The sequence below is a fragment of the Rhinopithecus bieti genome, unplaced genomic scaffold (genome assembly GCF_001698545.2).
Source record: "Rhinopithecus bieti isolate Rb0 unplaced genomic scaffold, ASM169854v2 scaffold_45389, whole genome shotgun sequence".
NCBI lineage: Eukaryota > Metazoa > Chordata > Mammalia > Primates > Cercopithecidae > Rhinopithecus > Rhinopithecus bieti.
Window position 1 is genome coordinate 638348 of NW_016818806.1, and position 19307 is coordinate 657654.

At 55.5% G+C, this 19307-nt stretch overlaps 2 protein-coding genes across 12 annotated transcripts; both read right to left on the reverse strand.

The window, feature by feature from the left end:
* Window positions 1–2784: 2784 nt before the first annotated feature.
* On the reverse strand, window positions 2785–19274 carry DENND4B (DENN domain containing 4B). 11 transcript variants are annotated; one of them, XM_017857510.1, is made up of 28 exons: window positions 18890–19274; window positions 16669–17008; window positions 15478–15730; window positions 15155–15224; window positions 14786–14955; window positions 14468–14712; window positions 13975–14041; window positions 13832–13890; window positions 13505–13649; window positions 13050–13225; window positions 12772–12872; window positions 12205–12420; window positions 11519–11664; window positions 10665–10804; window positions 10428–10554; window positions 9493–9699; window positions 9014–9142; window positions 7735–7930; window positions 7124–7291; window positions 6471–6859; window positions 6182–6304; window positions 5846–6015; window positions 5628–5763; window positions 5190–5426; window positions 4236–4353; window positions 3981–4146; window positions 3828–3892; window positions 2785–3731 (listed from the first exon to the last, which is right to left on the reverse strand). In XM_017857510.1, exons 2-28 carry the CDS (start codon window positions 16983–16985, stop codon window positions 3586–3588), a joined length of 4482 nt encoding a protein of 1493 aa, XP_017712999.1. In that variant the 5' UTR covers window positions 16986–17008; window positions 18890–19274; the 3' UTR covers window positions 2785–3585. The 11 variants fall into 11 exon arrangements, 9 of the variants coding, with proteins under 9 accessions (XP_017712999.1, XP_017712998.1, XP_017712995.1 ...); XM_017857509.1 differs by lacking the exon at window positions 18890–19274 and adding an exon at window positions 17744–17880; XM_017857506.1 differs by lacking the exon at window positions 18890–19274 and adding an exon at window positions 17744–17880 and having other exon boundaries at window positions 11519–12420.
* On the reverse strand, window positions 17860–18862 carry LOC108518843 (vegetative cell wall protein gp1-like). The gene is made up of 2 exons (XM_017857512.1): window positions 18418–18862; window positions 17860–17892 (listed from the first exon to the last, which is right to left on the reverse strand). The coding sequence occupies exons 1-2, from the start codon at window positions 18810–18812 to the stop codon at window positions 17886–17888; spliced, it is 402 nt and encodes a 133-aa protein (XP_017713001.1). The 5' UTR covers window positions 18813–18862; the 3' UTR covers window positions 17860–17885.
* Window positions 19275–19307: the final 33 nt, after the last annotated feature.

Sequence of the window (19307 nt, forward strand, 5' to 3'; positions counted from 1 at the left end):
CCTGGCCTCAAATAATCCACCCTCCTCGGCCTCCCAAAGTGCTGGGATCACAGGAATGAGCCACTTTCCGGCCCCAGGCCGACCTTTTTTTTTTCCTTTTTTTGAGACGGACTCGGCTGTGCTCGCCCCAGCGCCTTTGGAGTGCAAGTGGGCCGGATCTCAGCTCACTGCAAGCCTCCACCTCCCGGCCGTTTACCGCCATTCTCCCTGCTCAGCTTCCCGAGTAGCCGCGCGTACAGGCGCTCGCCACCTCGCCCGCCTAGTTGTGGTATTTTCTTTAGGTAGAACGGCGGTTTCACTGTTGTTAGCCAGGGTTCGGTCTCGAGTCTCCTGCACTTCGCTGATCCGCCCCGTCTCGGCCTCCCAAAGTGCTGGCGATTACAGGCCCTTGAGCCACCGCCCACCCCAGCCCTTTTTTTTTTTTTTAGGATGGAGTCTCGCTCTGTTGCCCAAGTTGGAGTGCAGTGGCGCAATCTCGGCACACTGCAACCTCTGCCTCTGGGGTTCAAGTGATTCTCCTGCCTCAGCCTCCCAGTTGGCTGGGACTACAGGCAGGTGCCACCACGGCCGGCTAATTTGTGTGTGGATGTGTGTGTGTGTGTGTGTGTGTGTGTTTTTTTTTTTAGGAAAGACGGGGTTTCACTGTGTTAGCCAGGATGGTCTTGATCTCCTGACCTCGTGATCCGCCCACCTCAGCCTCCCAAAATGCTGGGATTACAGGCGTGAGCCACCATGCCCGGTCCAAATTTTTTATACTTGAGCCTATACACTCTAAAGCCTGGGAAGAGAAATTGGGCCAGGTAACTTGGGCATATCCTTCCTCTCATACAGCTCCCTAGGCCATAGGACAGACAGATATGTCAGATATCATGTTGAATACTTTGCTATTAAAATTCCCAGATTTTTATTTATTTATTTATTTATTTTTCTGAGTCAGGGTCTCGCTCTGTTGCCCAGGCTACAGTGCAGTGGCATGATCTTGGCTCATGGCAACCTACACCTCCTGGATTCAAGCAAGCCTCAGCCTCCTGAGTAGCTGGGATTACAAGCATGAGCCACCATGCCCGGCTAATTTTTGTATTTTTAGTAGAGACAGGGTTTTGCCATGTTGGCCAGGCTTGTCTCAAACTCCTGGCCTGAAGTGATCTGCCCAGCCTAGATATTCTTATGGTTAAGGAATTCTGTAGTTCTCCCATCCGACTGCAAGTCTCTAGAAGGAGGCCCAAAAGTGAGAAGCATAAGCTAGGAGAAAGAGTTCATTGTTGTTACTGTTTGTGAACAAAGGTGCCCTCCAGACCAGTAAGACTGTATGCTCCATTAGGGTAGGGACTGAGCCCTGAAATTCTCTCTATTGTTCAGTACAGTGCTGAGCACACTACACTCAACAGAAACTTCATTTTAAAATGATTTTATTTATTTATTTATTTATTTTTATTTTTTGAGACGGAGTCTCGCTCTGTCGCCCAGGCTGGAGTGCAGTGGCTTGATCTCAGCTCACTGCAAGCTCCGCCTCCCGGGTTTACACCATTCTCCTGCCTCAGCCTCCCGAGTAGCTGGAACTACAGGCGCCCACCACCTCGCCCGGCTAGTTTTTGTTTTTGTATTTTTTAGTAGAGACGGAGTTTCACCGTGTTAGCCAGGATGGTCTTGATCTCCTGACCTCGTGATCCACCCGTCTCGGCCTCCCAAAGTGCTGGGATTACAGGCTTGAGCCACCACGCCCGGCCTTAAAATGATTTTAAAAGGCCAAGTCCTCCCTTGAAAAGGTCTTTGGGGGATGAAACAGGGAGAGGTTTATTCTGGGGACTGCGGTCTGATGAGAAACTGGGGTGTCATGAGAGTTTCCCTCTGAAGAAAGCATCTCCTAGTAAGACAAATGGAATTTCCTAAGCCCCCCCTTCGTTCCTTTCTTTGTAGCACCTCTAGGATACTGAAAAAGCATCCTAACATGCTCAAGGCAGGATAGAAAACGATCCTCTGGCTTGAAAGACTCAGCATCCAGTAGTACCTCACTCTCCATCCAGTGATCTCCACCCCCTAGAAATGTGCTCTCCTAAGTTATTTCCTCCATTGATAACGCCTACTCTCCTTCCCCAAGGCATTTGTTTTGTTGGCTGATTCCCTTTGGTAATTGGTTTGCCGCTCTGTTAGGAGTCATTTCCTGTGTTTATTTCATTATACAAGAAAAAAAGAGAGCTCTTAAGTGGACCAAAGGGATAAGGAAAGGGATGCATGTTTTCCTGATGTCCAACATGCAGCAAGTCCCTTAATCTTTGCCCTTGCCTTCCTGGTGCTGTTGCCAGGCTGAGACCCTGGTTGGAGGAATAGTGCCTGCAGCTAGAGCAACTAAGGCAGCCTAGGATGACTGCCAGGATGCATGAGGGCTGCCAACACCAACTGCTGGGGAGATGATTGTCATCCCTGTGGAGGTATGGAGAAGGTTGGTGGGGGAAGGTGGAAGAGAGGAAATAAGGCAGAGATGAGCTCAGGGCCCCCAGAGAATGGAGCCTTTGTGTGGGGTACAGATGAGGGACAAGGGGGTGATTGTGTGGGAGGGCCGGAAGTGCCACACAGACTGGCACCACCATAGCCAGCACCAGATTCACCCTTCTCCTGCTCTGAGAACTCCCTGTGCCTCAAGGAGCCAGTCCCAGACATGGTCAGGGGAAGCAGGGTATGCCTGAACACTATAAAGGATGGGAAGGTGGAAAAGCAGATGTATAGCTGGGGGAAAATGAAAGGTATCTCCGCATTACCCCAGACCCAGGGAACAGGAGGCAGAAGGAAAAAGACAGAAGCAGCTTTTACTATATTTACATCCAACAAAACTTCGCAGGAACAATCCTTATTGCACAGGTCAGGACCTGGGTGGGTGAGGCATTCTCTAAGGTGGGATGGGCAAGAAAAATTAGGACTGGAGGGGGTACCAGTTCTTCCTAAGGGGAGCTTGAGACTCCTCTAGCTCCCAATGCCTGACTTTGAAGGAACTACAAACCACCGAACCATGGTGCCCTATTTCCCTTCCCTTTCTCACTCTCCATAAGAACCTCATAAGCAAGGGGGCTGTGGCTCCAGAATAAATAACTTAAAATAAAATACAAATACTTCAGGTAGAAAGGCATGGAGAGCCTTGGGCTCGCTCCTTCAGCAACGTCAGGGAAGAGGGACCATTATTGGTGGAGAATGACATCCCTACCTCCCATTCAGGGCAAAGGCTCAGTAGCTCTGCATCTTTCCAGTTGTTTTTTAAAACAAAAACTTCTAAAATGACCAGGGCAATGCAGATCTGTGGTTACCCTGGAGGGGAGTTCCTGGTATAGGACAAGGGAAGAACAGAGCTGTACCAACTCCCCCCAGATCTCCCCCAACATCAGCACGAACAAACTGGGTAGGTTGGAGATGGGGGAATCAGGACGTTTGGTAACAGTGGATCCCTCTTCCTGCTGTCCTCGCTTGGAGCCTTTGACTGGGCATGCTTCCCAGCCTGTTCCCAACTCCATGAAGGGAACATGGAAGCAGGTTAACTCTAGAATCCCTTCTCCCTCAGTTCCCCACCCCAGGCTGGAGAGGGAAGCTTAAGAGTCTCTAGCATTCTGGAGGTGCTCCAAAACATTTTCGGCAGTCAATGGCCTTGGGAGTGGGCATCTGTGCCCGCCGCTGCCTCAGCTCCTCCTTGCCCATGCTGCTGGCCAGCTTGTTAAAGGCAGACTTGTACTTCTTATCGAAGGCCACTAGGGAAGAAGGTGGAAGTCAATACATTAGGACCCCAGCCTCCCACACCTGGCCCCAGATCCCTAAACTCCTCAGCCCCTTGCCTGCTTCCTCACCTATGTCCACGTGGTCCTTGCCCAGAGCAGCCATTGTCAGGAATAAGATCTCACGGTAGATTCCCCTTTAGTGGAGGCAGAAGTGTATGAGCGAGAGAAAAGGGGTGTGGAGCCCCGGACAGGTCAGGGACCACCCAGATGGTAGCACCATACCTCTGCAGGTGCAGGCCAGTGGGTGGGGGCCCTAGAGTTTCCAGCAGGAGCCCCACAGCCTTGTGCACTTCATTGAGTCCAACATGGCGCAGCACCGACTCTAACAGTGCCAAACTAAGGGATGCAGGTACTGGGCCTGGCCATACCACCCGCTGGGGGATCTGGCCTGGATGAAAGGAAAGAAGGCCACCAGGATCACTAAGCCCTCTGGGTATGGGACCCACCCTCCCCACCCAGGCCAAATACCAGACTCACTGTGGACCCTCCAGAGCACATAGAGAGGTGGGCAGCTATTGGGGTCAGGGGTCAGTACATCCCACAGCAGCCGTACCTGAACAGAGGCTGGATCAGGGGTTAGCCAAGGAGATGGGGCCTGGGGGAGCCGAGATAGGGGAGACAGTTAGGCTCAAAGAATGGGAGGCAGAGGACAAGAAATGGACAGGTGATGCCAAAGAGACAGAGGGCCATTACAGGACACAGCCAAAGAGAAGAGGGAAAGGAATTCTCATCCCCCACAAGAATGTAAGCTCTTGAGAGCAGGGACTATTTTGTAATCTGCTACATACCTAGTGCCTAAAACCGTGCCTGGAACATAAAAAGCACTTAATACTGGTGGAATGAATAGACAAATATGAATGAATCATTTTTTTAGGTACCAGGCTCTACACAAGGTTGTTGACACCAGCCCAGTGAGATAGGTGCTTTTTGGCATCCATTTTACAGATGACCAAACTGAGGCTCAGAATGGTAAAGTGAAAGGGCCAGGATCCAAACTAGGTGCAGCAGACTCCAAAGTCTATGCTTTTTTTCTTTTCTTTTTTTTTTTTTGGAGACGGAGTCTCGCTCTGTCGCCCAAGCTGGAGTGCAGCGCAATCTTGGCTCCCTGCAAGCTCCGTCTCCTGGATTCATGCCATTCTCCTGTCTCAGCCTCCCGAGTAGCTGGGACCACAGGCGCCGCCACCACGCCTGGCTAATGTTTTTTTTTGTATTTTTAATAGAGACGGAGTTTCACTGTGTTAGCCAGGATGGTCTCAATCTCCTGACCTTGTGATCTGCCTGCCTCGGCCTCCCAAAGTGCTGGGATTACAGGCGTGAGCTACTGAGCCCAGCCAGTCTGTGCTCTTTGTACAGTGCCAAGGACACAGCAGACAAATGGCTGAGAGATGAGGAGGGAGGCACTTAGGAAATGGGCCACATGGGGGCACTGACCTGGGGGTGTGAAGGCCCATCACAGGAGGCCAGCACCAGGCCTGGTAGAATACTGGGCAGGCGTAGCCGTTGGAAATACCACAAAAGGTTCCAGAAGATGATGGGGTGGGCAGAGGGCAATTCAGGCAACGCCAGCACCTCACTGCCCTCGTTCTCTACCAGCGACTCCAGCTCCTTACGCAGCACTAGGGGGCTCAAGTATGCCCATGCCCCACTCTCAACCCTCCGGGAGGGTCCCTATCGGACACAAAGGGGGAGGGCAGTAGAGGGCATGTACATCCCCAGAGCCTTGCCTCCCACTAAGCCACCACATCCAACAGCTTCTGGGACGCCCCTTGCCCTCAAGGGCAAGAGATGTGCCCATCTCTCCCTGGCACCCCACAGGCCCCACACAGGGCAATAATCCCATTCCTCATGCCCCTTTGGCCCAGTTCTTACCCCCATGTGCCCGTTGCAGAGCTGGGGCTCATCCAGAGCAAGGCAGAGCCTGCGGTCACTGAGCACAGGGCCAGGACCCCCAGGGACAGGAGCATCTTTGCTGCCACTGGTGGTAGCAGACTTGGGGCTGGGGACACTGCAGGGGGACAGCAGCAGGGGTCAGCTCTTGGACCTTCACCTCCCTATCCCACCCACAGCACTTGCCCTGCCTTGGGCACCTGGGCCGGGAATCAAGGGTCTGGACACTGAGCAGGGGCACAAAGGGGCAGGCGCAGAAGGGGCAGGTTGTATTGAGGTTAGAGTCATCAGGTGCCCAGCCAGCCATGATTTCCTCATCGTACACCAGCGAATCACAGGCACGGCACAGGGAGCAGCTGGACAGCAGAATCTGTGGGCAGGGAGAGCCGGGAAGTAGGCCCTGTCTGGGCACCAGCACTCTGGAGCCCATGCCCCTTTCCTAGCCCCTCCCACCTCCTCCCCATCTCCTGCCTTTGACAGGGTGACTGTGTGCTATGTGTGTTCAAGCACATCTGTGTGGGAGGGGTTATCCTCACTTCCAGGGAAGGTGACTGGAAGGATCCAGGGGTGTCACTGAGGCGCTCTGAGGAATGGCGAAGACTCAGGTTACTGAGAGAAGATTCTGAGAGGTCCCACTCACTGCCCAGAGAGGCTGAGCTCTGCCATGACATGAGAAACCATGGTCAGCCAACCCCATGCTCTTCCACCCAGGAAGAAGAGGTGTTTCAAGCACCCCTCAGAGCCCCTTTTAGGGCATTCTTCCAGTCATAGACCCTCCCCAAGCCCACTAATGCTAAGGCGTCTGAACCCTCCTTTGCTGGCTACCTCGGAGGCAGTGGATCCAGGGCGCTCCCGGGGGCGCAGAAGACTGTCCATTGGGCTGCGGCGGGCTGGGGGAGGCAGGTCAGGAGGCAGCTCAGGTGGGGGAATGCGGGAAGTGGGGGGGTGGCGGGAAGGAGTGAGCAGCTGTTGGAGGCGGGCACCCAGCCCTCGTCGGGGGGTGCCTGCCTCATCCTGTCGCCCACAAGCCTTGGGTCCCCGCCCACTTAGCCCTTCCAGGGCCTCAGTGGACTGGGCACTCAGGGCTGAGCCTGAGCCCCCTGGGCTGCCTCCAGGGACCGGCTCCTCCCCCGTCAGGCTCAGGTCTGAGAGACTTCCATCGTGCCAGGGCACAGGTGATCCTCGGGGTTCCAGGACCCCCAAGGCCTCTATCACTGCAGCACAGAAAAGAATGAGGGAAGATGGACCCCAGCCTCTGCACCACCTTCCCCTTTCCTGAGTAAACACAATTCCTGGCTGCACAAACTCTGGTACCACAACCCCCACCATGATGATATTCTGGGCAGGATTCCCTGAGAATCTATAGCACCCACCACAGAGGGCCACCCTCCACTATGTTTCTGGTCTTCCAAACCTCACTAGCAAGTGGTTAGGAAAGTTGACTGGGGAAGTGGGGGGAGCCAGACAAGGGCACTCACTGTGGGCTACACCAGCCTCCACAGTGGGCTGTGCCCCTCGGGCACTGCCCAGGCTACCACTCTTCACCAGGCGTCCAGGGGGTGAGGCCGGGTCTCTCAGACTTCGCCCAGCCCAAGTAGTCTGGCGCTGAAGGGGGCGAGTAGGGGAAGGGCGCTCCAAATAGGGCTCTAAAAGACGAGAAGGGGTTTAGAGGCAGCTAGCTAGGAACCCAGTCCCCTGTTCCAAAATAGAGATCCTTAGATGGACCTGGGTTTGCAGGGTTCCTCCCAGGCAAAACTTTATCCCTTTCGTGTTTGTTTTGTTTTGTTTTTTGAGATGGAGTCTTGCTCTGTAGCCAGGTGGAGTTCAGTGGCGCCATCTCAGCTCACTGCAACCTCTGCCTCCCGGGTTCAAGTGATTCTCCTGCCTCAGCCTCCCGAGTAGCTGGGACTACAGGTGCGTGCCACCACACCCAGCTAATTTTTTTATCCCTTTTGTTACCAGTCAATTGTAATTTATCAATCACCAGAAACCCAATACCAACCATTAGACCAGCCCCAGCTCTCTATGCCTTTCCCTGCCTGAACCCAGTTACTCCATCCCCAAGCCTGTCTCACCAGGCCCTACCCACCTGCCTGGGAGCTGCCTGCCTCTTGAGGTGCTGACACCTGCTGCTGCTGCTGCTGCTGCTGCTGCTGCTGCTGCTGCTGTCGCCGTTCTCTCAAGGGCTGGCGGAACTGAGCAGCCCCCAGGACGACATTCCGGAGCTTGGCCCAGCGCAGACGCCCACCTGGTGTGCCAGACGGCCACTTGCTTTCCAGCACAGCCTACCAAGCACAGTGCCCATCAGGATGGCCTACTTTGATACCCTAACCCTGCCTCATACCCACTCCCTGTCCTGGAGCCCCAGGGACCGCCCTTCCCCTGCAGATATCCTGCCTAGGACTGTCCGGCCAATGGCTTAGCCAGGAACAAGAGCCCAGAAGAGATAGTAGGCAGCAGCTGCCTTCCAAGGGGCTTAGAAGAAGCCAGAGGCAATGGAGAAAATTTGTATCCAGACCTTGCTGCTTAGAAATATAAAATATATGGCTCTGAAGAAATCATTTCATTTATTTGGTCATTAGTTTCCTCATCTAAAAAACAGGAGGGAGTTTAGTATCATGGCTAAGGGCCTGAATTCAGGAGATATGGATATGCCTCTGCCCATATTCCTTTTTCTTTTTTTTGAGACAGAGTCTCACTCTGTCGTGCAGGCTGGAGTGCAGTGGCGCAATCTCAGCTCACTGCAACTTCAGCCTCCTGGGTTCAAGTGATTCTCCTGCCTCAGCCTCCCAAGTAGCTGGGACTACAGGCACCCACCACCATGCCCAGCTAATTTTGTATTTTAATAGAGACAGGGTTTCACCATGTTGGCCAGGCTGGTCTCGAACTCCTGATCTCAGGTGATCTGCCTGCCTCAGCCTCCCAAAGTGCTGGGATTACAGGCATGAGCCACCACACCCAGCCCTGTGCCCATATTCTAACTCCTTAACTTCTTTGCTGCAGGACTTTGGACAAGTCACTAACTCTCTACAACCTCATCTCCTCGTCTATAAGATGGGGATAATGATCATCCCACCTCATAGGGCAGTAGTGAAGATAAAATGATGTAAAAGGTGTGATGTGTATGGACCTGTGCCTGGCTTAGCGGCTAATTCTATTAGTTGTAGGCAGAGATGTCATGAGTGGGAATCAAAGCTGAGAAATGGTAGTTGCTAAGGCACCACAGGAGTGCAATGTGGATGGCAGTGGTTCCAGGACCTAGGCAAACGGTACCAGCCCAATCTCCAAGGAGCGAGGGGAGCAGCAGCAGTCTCCCCAAACACACCCTGGCACAGCTGCCATCCCACCCGTCACCCCAAAGTAGGTACCTTATTGTAGTAGCCATAGGTGATGGTGTTGGGCACAATGCCTGCCTGCCGCATCTCCAGCATGACCCGCACAGACAGCACAGGCTGCCCATAGTGTGAGCAGAGCTGCATCAGTACCCGGTAACACACCTGGGCCAGGAGAGGCACAGGACAATGGGAGACTCACCCCCAACCAAAACCAAAGTCTCAGCAAGCACCCTCTTCCAGCCTCCCCAATTCTCACAGACATCACTGGCCCCTGGCGGGTCCTGGGGCTACCTCAGAGCCACCCACCCTTTCTGCTGACGCTGCCACCCTACAGTCTCCACTGCTATACCCTGAACATGCTTATTCACTCAATGAATGTTTATAGATAATCTGCCTAGCTCTGGGGATCTGCAACTTCTTTCCTTAGTCTCCAAGTTTCCCTCTCACAGCCCTCTCCGGCTGCACAAGGCTCACTGGGCCTGGGTGTGAGCATGGTCACATAGATTGCCTACCTCATCAGGGAGCACCACCTTGCCGCTCTCCATCTGGCGCAGCACATGGTAGGCCGTGTGCAGTGCCTGCACACGGGAGGGTGCCGAGCGCACGTAGGCAGGCAGACACAGGAACCACAGCCCATAGCAGTGCCCCAGCAGGCACCGGGCCCACAGCTCAGGCACAGCTGCTGACTTCTGTGCCATCCGCTGTGCAACCTTCATCTCCTAGGTAAGACAGGGAACACATCAGGGTGAGTACAAGTCTTATTTATTTATTTAAGACGGTCTCGCTCTGTCACCCAGGCTGGAGTGCAGTGGCACAATCTTGGCTCACTGCAGACTCGGCCTCCTGGGCTCAAGTGATTCTCCCACCTCAGCCTCCCAAGTAGCTGGGATTACAGGGACGCACCACCATGCCCGGCTGATTGTTTTGTACTTTTTGTAGAGACAAGGTTTTGCCATGTGGCCTAGGCTAGTCACAAACTCCTGGGCGCAAGTGATCTGCCTCCCTCAGCCTCCCAAAATGCTGGGATTAAAGGTGTGAGCCACCAGAACAGACCCTAAAGTGGTGTGGGGAGAAGTATCACCTTCTCTGAGGAAGGATCTGTGCTCTAAGGAGGAGGAGGGATGCTGTATTCCATAGGCTGCAGCCCTGCCTGGAGCCCCGTGCAGAGAGGCTGGCCCTTAAGCATGGGCAGGTGCCCTAGAAGACATGGCCAGTCCCTGGATTCCCAGAGTGTTCAGAAGATGAAGGTGATGACGATGCTGATAATGACAGTGATAATAGCAACTAATGTTTATACAGGCTTGCTTATGTGTCAAGCACATTTAAACTTCTAACAACCTCATGGGTTAAGTACTATTGTTATCCCCATTTTGTAGATGAGGAAACTGAAGCAGCAGCTGCCCTCAGCCTGATCCAGGTCCCTCAGTGTGGTCCACCCACTACTTACCTGTTTGGTACGGCGAGGAGCAGGACTGCTGGGGGCGCTACGTGAAGGACCTGGCACCGGCAGGGCCCCAGGCTGCTCTTGAAGAGACTCAAACAGCTCAGCCCGTAGCTCTGGGAACCCATCGTAGCTGGAGGGGCAGAGAGAAGCAACATCGGGGCAGTCAGCACAGGGTCAAGCAAGTTGGACTGGACCAGTCTATGGGGCCCTGGAACATGTGAGGGGCCAGGAGACTCTCACCAGTACTGGGGAGTGGATTCACTGCCCTCTGGTACGGGAGGCTCCTCAGGAGGTGTGATAAAGACAGTGAGCTCACTTCCTGACAGCTCCTCTAGCTCCACTAAAGGTGTCGGCTCAGGCTTCTCCTGCTCTGGGTGGACCTGGAGAAGGATTTTGAGAGAGCAAGTATTGAGATGTTGGGCACAGAACAGAGCCAGGGTGTCCAGACGATGGCATCTCCCAGGAAAGCTCATCCATAGGGAAAGAGACACAGCCTGGGAAGATGGAGTCAGGAAACGGAGGACAGTAAGTTACATGTATGGGGCCAGCTGTGTATGGCTGCACAGGTTGTGCACTGTATAACTCCAGGAGTGCCATCCCAGTCCCAGTTAAGATATAGAGTTGTGTTTAAAACGTCCCTGGGGGCCAGACACAGTGGCTCACGCCTGTAATCCCAGCACTTTGGGAGGCCGAGGTGGGCAGATTACTTGAGGCCAGGAGTTCGAGACCAGCCTGGCCAACATGGTGAAACCCTGTCTCTACTAAAAATAAGAAAATTCGCTGGGCATAGTGGCGCGCACCTGTAATCCCAGCTACTTGGGAGACTGAGGCAGGAGAATCACTTGAACCTGGGAGGTGGAGGTTGCAGTGAGCCACTGCACTCCAGCCTGGGAGACAGAGCAAAACTCTATCTCAAAAAAATAAAAAATAAAATAAAAATAATTAAAATAAATAAATAAATAAAACAAAATGGCCCTGGGGTCTACAGCCATACCATCCTGAATATTCCTGATCCCGTCTAAAATGGCCTTGGGGCAACAGAGACAGTGAGGGAGAGAGCAGAGGCCAATGAGCACACAGAGAAGGGACAATACCTTGTCAACACAAGAGTCAAAGAATTCGAGGGCAGCATGGCGAGCAGAGCCGAAAGAGCACTCCTCAATGAACTGTGAGAACATCTGTGTATGCAGCAGCTGAGAGTAAAGTTTGTGGCTGGAGCGTTCCCGAGATTTGAGGAAGCCTGAGGGGGATGAGAATGGGGCAGAGGAGGGGTGTGACCAGGGCTCTCCACCACAGCCATAGCTTTTTTGAATCTCTTCTTGGCTCCCTGCCCACTCAGGCCCAAAGCCATCATCTCTTGGACCCTCTGGCACAACTACCCTAATAGCAAGTTGACCGGCTGAGCAGCCCCAGCACAATGGCCCTAGAGAATCCCTCCCTTTGTCTGCCTGTACCCACTGCCTCGGGCTGGGTGGTCTCCAAGGGCAGGGTCCCTGCACAAAGCTTTGCCCATGGGGTCTGCTCACTACAGGGATTACTGTGTCTACCCCAAGCCCGGGGCTCCAGAGGGCAGGACCACCGCTGGTTTCATCTTTGTACCGTGATTCCCCCCAAGACCAGAAGAGTGAATGGCTCAAAGCAGGTGCCCATAAAAACATTTGCCTAGTGAAGGAATGAACAACGGAGTGGCTACCAGTCCCCTCTGCCTTTCTGACAGAGCCCAGCCCCTCGCCACATGCTCCCGTGATACCATCTCCAAGCAGAGACAGGCCCTCTGTACCCTGCAGGAAGAAAAGGTTGTCAACATCACGAGCTCCCTCGGAGGGGGCCTGGGTGAGTGGGCGCAGGAAGACCCGATAGCCCTTGAGCAGACAGGCCATGAAGCGGAGGAAGGCTCCTTGGACTTCGCGTTCCAGCCGGGCCCTGCGGCCACACACTGCCTCGTAGTCTGTCAGTAGGAACTCCAGGGATGCCTCCTCCTCAGGTCCAGTGTATGCTGGGGGCCAGGGCAGCCTGAGAGTCAGGGCTGGCTCCCAGAGCGTTAGCCTCAAGTCTGCTCTCACACCTCCATCTCTACCTCCAGCCTCTGACAGAGCTTGCACCAGTAGCAACTGAAGCATTACCTTCAACTAACAGGTTCAAGCTCAACATTTCCCACATGTTCAGGAATACTGTCTGCCCTTCCTTCTAGCTTCAGTTGGAATTGGAATCTCCCTCAGTTCTACCAAATGCAATCCTAACTCCGCTCACCTCCTCAAGAAATGTCTAGCTCCCCACAGACCTCTGCAAACTGGAGGTTTGAGGCCAATGACAGTTCCCAGCCTCCCTCCCGACCCAGGCTTCTCACTCTGGTCCAGCTGCTGGTACAGGTTTGTCAGTGTGGCCAGCAGAACCTTGTAGGGTCTGCGGGGCAGGGTCCGAGGGGAGAGGAGCTTCTTTTCCTCAGTCCTGTGAGAGAAGCATAAGGGGAAGGAGGAGTGGCGAGGCTCTGGGATAGGGTGACAGGGCTCCTTGCCAGCCTCCCTCACTTTGTGCCTGAAGCTCTTTTTGAGCCCGTAGCACTCCACACACTAGCCCATTCCTGCCCACCACCCTGCAGTCCCCAAATGAGACCCAGCCTCTTACTGGAAGAGTGTGTTGGTATCAAGGTCGACACAGATGACATCAGCAGGCGGGTCATGCAGATCAAAGTAGCTGGAGTGGATACCCACAATGAAGGGCACTGGGGCACTCAGCACATCTGCCAGCACCAGCGGGCACAGAGGAATGTAGGGGCACTGCCAGTGCAGTGGGAAGATCATCTGAAGCACCAGGCAGTGAGAACCAGTGAGCAGGGGGTTGAGGCAGCAGTGGGGGGCATAGGAGAGAGAGAGAGGGCATTGGCCTTGGGGAGTTGGTGCCTGTTGAGAGAGGCTGTTGGAAGTAGGCTCTAGGGAAGAGCTCTTGATGGAAGCTATGTGTCCCTGCAGGCTGTGCCCAGGGAAAGGAAAGGAAGGAAAAGGGAACAGTCCAGGCAGATATAGGAGCACCAGAAAGAACCATGGTTCTGGGGAAGATGGGCCAGGCGGGGCGGCACTCACCGAGACGAGGGCCTCGCAGACGCTGGTGAGCAGGTCTGGCCGCAGCGAGTGGACCAGCAGCTTGTGCTCTGTGAGCACAGCCAGCAGCAGTGTGATAGCCAGCTCAGGGCCCAGGCTCTGCAGCAGCTGCAGGAAGCTGGCACCACTGCAGGCAATGCCGGGGTGGGGAAAGGGTCACCAGGAGACCCTGGGGACCCTTCCCCAGATGCCAGGTACAGCCACCACCTGGACCCAGTCTGCATAAACCTCAATAGCTGCACCCACCTGCCCAGCACCTACCATGTCCTTCGTCATTAAAGCTCCCCTCCCCATAATCTGAGCATATACCTGAGGGGCAGGGGCGAGGATACAGGCTGACAGAGGAGCAAGTTGTCATAGGGAGACATCTGGGAGGGAAGAAGAGCTATGGCTCAGGGTAATGATGCCAACTCCCCTCCTTCCATCAGCCCGGCCCCAGCCTCAGCTCTCACCTGCACTAGGATGCGGGGTCTCTGTGGGGAAGGGAAGGGCACGTTGTGAATGAAGTGGGAGATGTGCCTGGGGGACAGAGAAACAGGTCAGAGCATACTCCCCATTCCATCCCTGTCCTCCCTCCACATTTTCTGAGCTCTTTCACCACTTCTCAAGAACCTTATTCCTTCCTGAACCCCACTTTGAGACCTGTTATCAGCCAACAGAGCCTCCATTACGCATATAATTTGCGCAGATCAGAAAAGAAATCCTCCCTGGGCATACACAGCCCCTTGCCAGGACCTAACTAGCAAGTTTAGACTGGATTTCAGGCCCTGCTGCCCTCCTCAGCCTGTGGTGTTTTTACAATGGATAAACTGTACAACCACACACTGCAGCCCTGTCCCTTACCCTGTGCCCAGCCCTCCCCCATGCACATCTGAATCTCTCCCATCTCTCCTAGCCCCTTATCCCTTCCTAACTCCTTCCCAATGGCAGAGGAGCCATGCTCACGCTTCCAAGGGCAGGCGGTGGGGGCCTGAGACGGAGTAGCGGTAAAGGAAGGTGAGGAAGGCGCGGAAGGCAGGGAAGGCAGGCCAGCGGGACAGCACGGCGATGGCGCGCCGGCTGCGCACAGCTCTGCCCCCCAGTGCCCGACCCCGCTCCACGGCGCTCAGCAGGCCCAATGCCCGTGCCTGTCGCTCTGACAGCCTGGCCCTTGGGAACGCCTCGTAGAACTGCAGGGCGGCACCATACACCTGGCAGGGGGCAGAGAGGTGGTCAGGCAGGCCCTGCATAGCCCGGACCCCTTGCCACACTCCACACACCCACCTTATCACCAGCTGCACCCGTGAGCACAAAGGTGGAGAAGACGGGCACGGGGTACTTGGTCTGGGCAGGCCAGCACTCGATAGTGGCCCCCATGGGCAGGCAGAAGACGGGCACTGACTCGGGCAGCGGGAACGCCTCATTGTCCTCCTCCGGGTAGCGGCCCAGCAGCTCTGCACCCCCAGCAAAGTTGGGGGTACCCAAAAGGAGCAGGGTCCATCAGACTCCAAGGGAAAGGAACCAGGGGATCCCAGACAAGGCCCGAGTAGCAAAGAAGAAGTAAATTCCAGGGACACTTAAGGTGCCTGCCAAGAGGCACCAGGGCAAAGGGATGTAGGGTCACAGGATTGGAGGGATAAAGGGGCCACTCACCTGCCTCGTACACCAGCGTGTTGGCCTTCGCCAGGCCCACCTTATAGCACAGGTACACTGCTGGGCCCCACTACCCCAGAAATGGCAAGAGACAAGCAGATACATAGCTAACAAAGATTTCTGGGGTCCATTTTCTTTCTACCACCCCTAAATGTTCTTATGTCTTTAAAGCTCCTGTTAATGCCAGTGCCCCAAGACCAGAGTTACCCCTCTGGACTCAACCCTGTGGTCAGAGCCTTGGTCCTGGGATGCCCTTTGTTCCCAGTGTCCACACCCACTCTTACACCAAGAGGGACCAGGTGTCAGATCTTGACCCCACTCACCATGCCAGGGTTGAGGTTGCGGTGCAGCCGGCAGTAAGTATGGGGAGTGCCCTCGCCCTTACTGGGCAGCACCAGGCAGAGGTCGGTGATGCCCAGGGCATGCAGCCCTGCCCCCTCTGCTGCCCGCCGGTAAGTGAGGTAGGTGCGGGGGTGCCCAGGGCCTGGAGGGGCCAGGTTTGCTGAGTGGCTGTAGGGTGTCGTGTCAAGCACTTGGAAGCCGGGCTTGGGACGTTCCTTCCCCTCATACAACACCCTTAGCACAGAAAGCAAAGAGAGATGTTGGGAGGTCAGAGTAGAGGACAAAGACCCAATCCTGCCAGATCTGCCTACTTAACCCCTTGAACCTGCCTTGCACCCGCAGCCTTGTCAAACTCTAACACCAGGGCCCACCTCTTCTTGCTGAACTCTGCCCTCCAGAATCCTGTGCCCTTTCTTTGGCCTTTGGCCTTATTTTGTGGTCAGCAACAATCCTGCGTGACTTCTATGGCTCTCATACTCATTAATAAACACTAAGAGTCAGCTGGGCATGGTGGCTCATGCCTATAATCCCAGCACTTTGGGAGGCTGAGGCAGGTGGATCACCTGAGGTCAGGGGTTCAGGACCAGCCTGGCCAACATGGTCAAACCCCATCTCTACAAAAAATACAAAAATTAGCTGGGCGTGGTGGCACATGCCTATAGTCCCAGCTACTCGGGAGGCTGAGGCAGGAGAATTGCCTGAACCCAGGAGGCAAAGGTTGCAGTGAGCTGAGACAGCGCCACTGCACTCCTGCCTGGGTGATGGAGCGAGACTCTATCTAAAAAAAAAAAAAAAAAAAAAAAAAAAAAAAAAAAAAAGTAATACAAGCTACCACTGACTGACTCTGTTAAGTCTGTCACATGGGTTATCTCATTTAATCTCGACCATCCTATAAGGGTGAATGATTTTCTCAATTTGATAGATGAGGAAAACAGGCCCAGAGGGGCTCAAAAACCTACCTAAGCTCTCAAAGCTAGCAAGGAGCAGCATTAGCACATGAATTCGCATCTGTGAGGACTAAGTACATACAACTTCAGTCCTTCCTCCCTGGCCTCTGGCCCACCTGGCTTCCATCCCCATTGCCCTTCCCTTGTTCCATAGTCCTACCTCTCCCTATCTCACTGGAGTCCCTCCCAGCCTCCCCTGGTGCCAGCATGGGTAGGGGCACACACCCCAGCTCAACAAGGGGGGGCTTGTCACGGCCCCTGCGGTAGCAGATGACGGGTTGAGTTCCACCCAGAAGCCCAGCACTGAGTTCCAAGGGGTGGCCCCCAGCGGAAGCCTGGATGCATGTGTAGCCCTGGGGCACTTCCTCGCCCAGTGCCCTAGCGATGACTGCCACATCTGTGATGGGCTCAGCTGGCCGGGGAGGGCGCAGGGGCCCACTGGGTTCAGGAACCCACGTTTCCTCAGGGATGGGTGCTCCGTTCCCTGCAAGCCCAGCTACCACGAAGTAATCCACCAGCCGGGGGGGCCGCTCCTCCGCCATGGCCCCCCCCTCACTCACTGCATCTGGAATGGTCAAGTGGGAGAGAGATGAAGTGAGGAAGGTGGGGGATGCCATGGCAACCAGGGTGCCCTCTTGCTCCCCTCCTCCTCCTAATCCTTCCAAGGAAAGGCAGGATAAGGGGTCGGCCAATCCTGAACTCTCCCCCCTATGACATCACTGCCCACAACAGCTTCTTAAAGAGATCAAATCCCTCCCACTTAATGGTCCTGGCACTCCCCTCAAAGAACCTAAACTCCACCACACACAGCTAACCTGAGCTATGACATCACATTGTCCATGTGTCCCTTTTAAAGGCTCGCCAGTTATAACATCACAGAGATCACAATCTTTTTTGTAATAGCCTTCCATGACATCATTCATGCTGGCCATGACATCATACCAACCTTACAGTCTTTTTAAGGGTTTCTGACCTTCCTACTCTAGTTATGACACCATAAGAACCATGTGATGCTGCCAATGTTCTTAAAGAGCCCACTCCTAGGTTTTTAAGAGGACCCCACAGGTTTCTGAGAAAGCCCACAAAACCCAAGCTTAAGGGTCTTTTCAACGAACCCAAGCGTCCTTTCTCCTAGCTTAACTCCACCAATCTGGCCCAAAAACCAGTGTTCTCACACCTCCAGGATCTTTAAGTAGCTCGTTAGATACAAAGTGGTTGTGGGAGACAAGTCCCGGCCATCCCACACCCTCCACCATGGAGCCCAGAGACAGAAACAGGCCCGCAACAGCCTAGTTCTCACCTGCCTCCATGGCCCAACCCTGGGGAGTAGGAGCCCCAAGGGTCCTGAGGCGCCCCAGGGTGCAGAAGCTGGGAAAAAGCCTGGTGGGTAGCTTGCAGCAGGGGCCCGGAAGCGTGGGGGGTGCTTCAGAGGGGAAGGGAGGTTACTTCCTGAAACAGTGGAGGGGAAGCTGCAACTCAGAGGAAGTCAGCCTATGGGTGTGTGTGGTAGTGGTGGTGGTGGCGGTGGTGGTGGTGGGGTTGCCATTGAAGGTGCCAGCACAGCATCATGCCAAGTTGGAACCTCAGACTATAGGACCCTGAGCAAGGCAGAGAAGGCTCATAATGGTTCCAGGATGTGCAGTCCTACTAACCTCCCACTGTTCCCCAGAGAACAGGGAATAAGGAATCTCATAGAGCCAGGCTGGCTGTCTTCTTCACCTGGCCTCTGGACACACACACACATATACAAACACCAACCCCAGCTAAATTTAGACTCCACTTCTGGGAGGTAAAGCCAGGAGTCAGCGTCAGCCTCTTGATTTAACTCTGGGGCATAGACCTGTCCCTCATCCACTGAGGGCGAATGGGAGTCCTATGCCCAAGGCAGCAGGCAGAGGCCATTAGGTGGGACCTTCTGAGGGGCAAGCGGGTGGCACCCATCCGCAGGACCTGGACACCGGGGCCTCCCCTCACCAAACCAGGGAAGAGTCCTGCAGAAAACAGCTTTCTCCCTGGGGAAGGCAACGGGCACAGGGCCCACTCCGGGTCCTCAGGCTCGCGTGCTGGGTGACGGGAAGTTCGGGTTGGGGCAGAGGGCGCGCCGAGGGGGAGGTGGCTATGGAAGGAGCAGGAGGGCAGAGAAGCCTGCGCGCCGGCGGCCGAGGACGTGACGGCAGCAGCGCCGGCCGCCGCGTGACCCAAGCGGGAGGGAGGGCGGCTCCGGCTCCGGCACCCATGGGAGCAGGAGGGGTGCAGGAGGCCGGGCACGGCGAGCTAACTGCGGGCGGTGCCCTCCCCTCCACTTTCACTTCCCCAGGAGAGAGGAACCGGAACCAGATGTGCAGCGCTGGAAAGCAGCTGGGGGTCATCCCCCACCCCGCCTGCCGCCCGCGCTCCCTCCTGCCCGTCCCCGCCTGCCGCCCCGCCCGGTCCAGCCCCTCCCTGCCTGTCCCGCGCTTCCCGGCCGGCCGGCCCGCTGGCGGGTGGCTCGGAGGGCGAGGCTGGCGGCCGGCGGGCAGGCGGGTACCCGGCCCCGGGACATTGGGCGCACCCGACTTGGGCGCCGCTCCCGCCGGGTAGTGAGTGAAGGAAGAAAGAGGGCAGGCCGAAGGACAGCCCAGGGCGGCGGTGCCGCCGCGGAAGGAGATCCGGAGCGGTCCCGGCGTCCCCGCGCGCGCTGCGCTCAGCGGGGACTGTGCTGCCGCCTTGCTCGCTCGGGCGCTCAATCCTCCCAGCCTCCCCGCGGCGCACGGGACCCAGCGTTCCTCCGCCGCGCCCCGCTTTCTCTACTCCCCCCACCCCGCTCCGGGCCGCGGGCGCCGCCGCTACCCCCACCCCTCCTCCTCGGCCGGCGGCCGTGACCC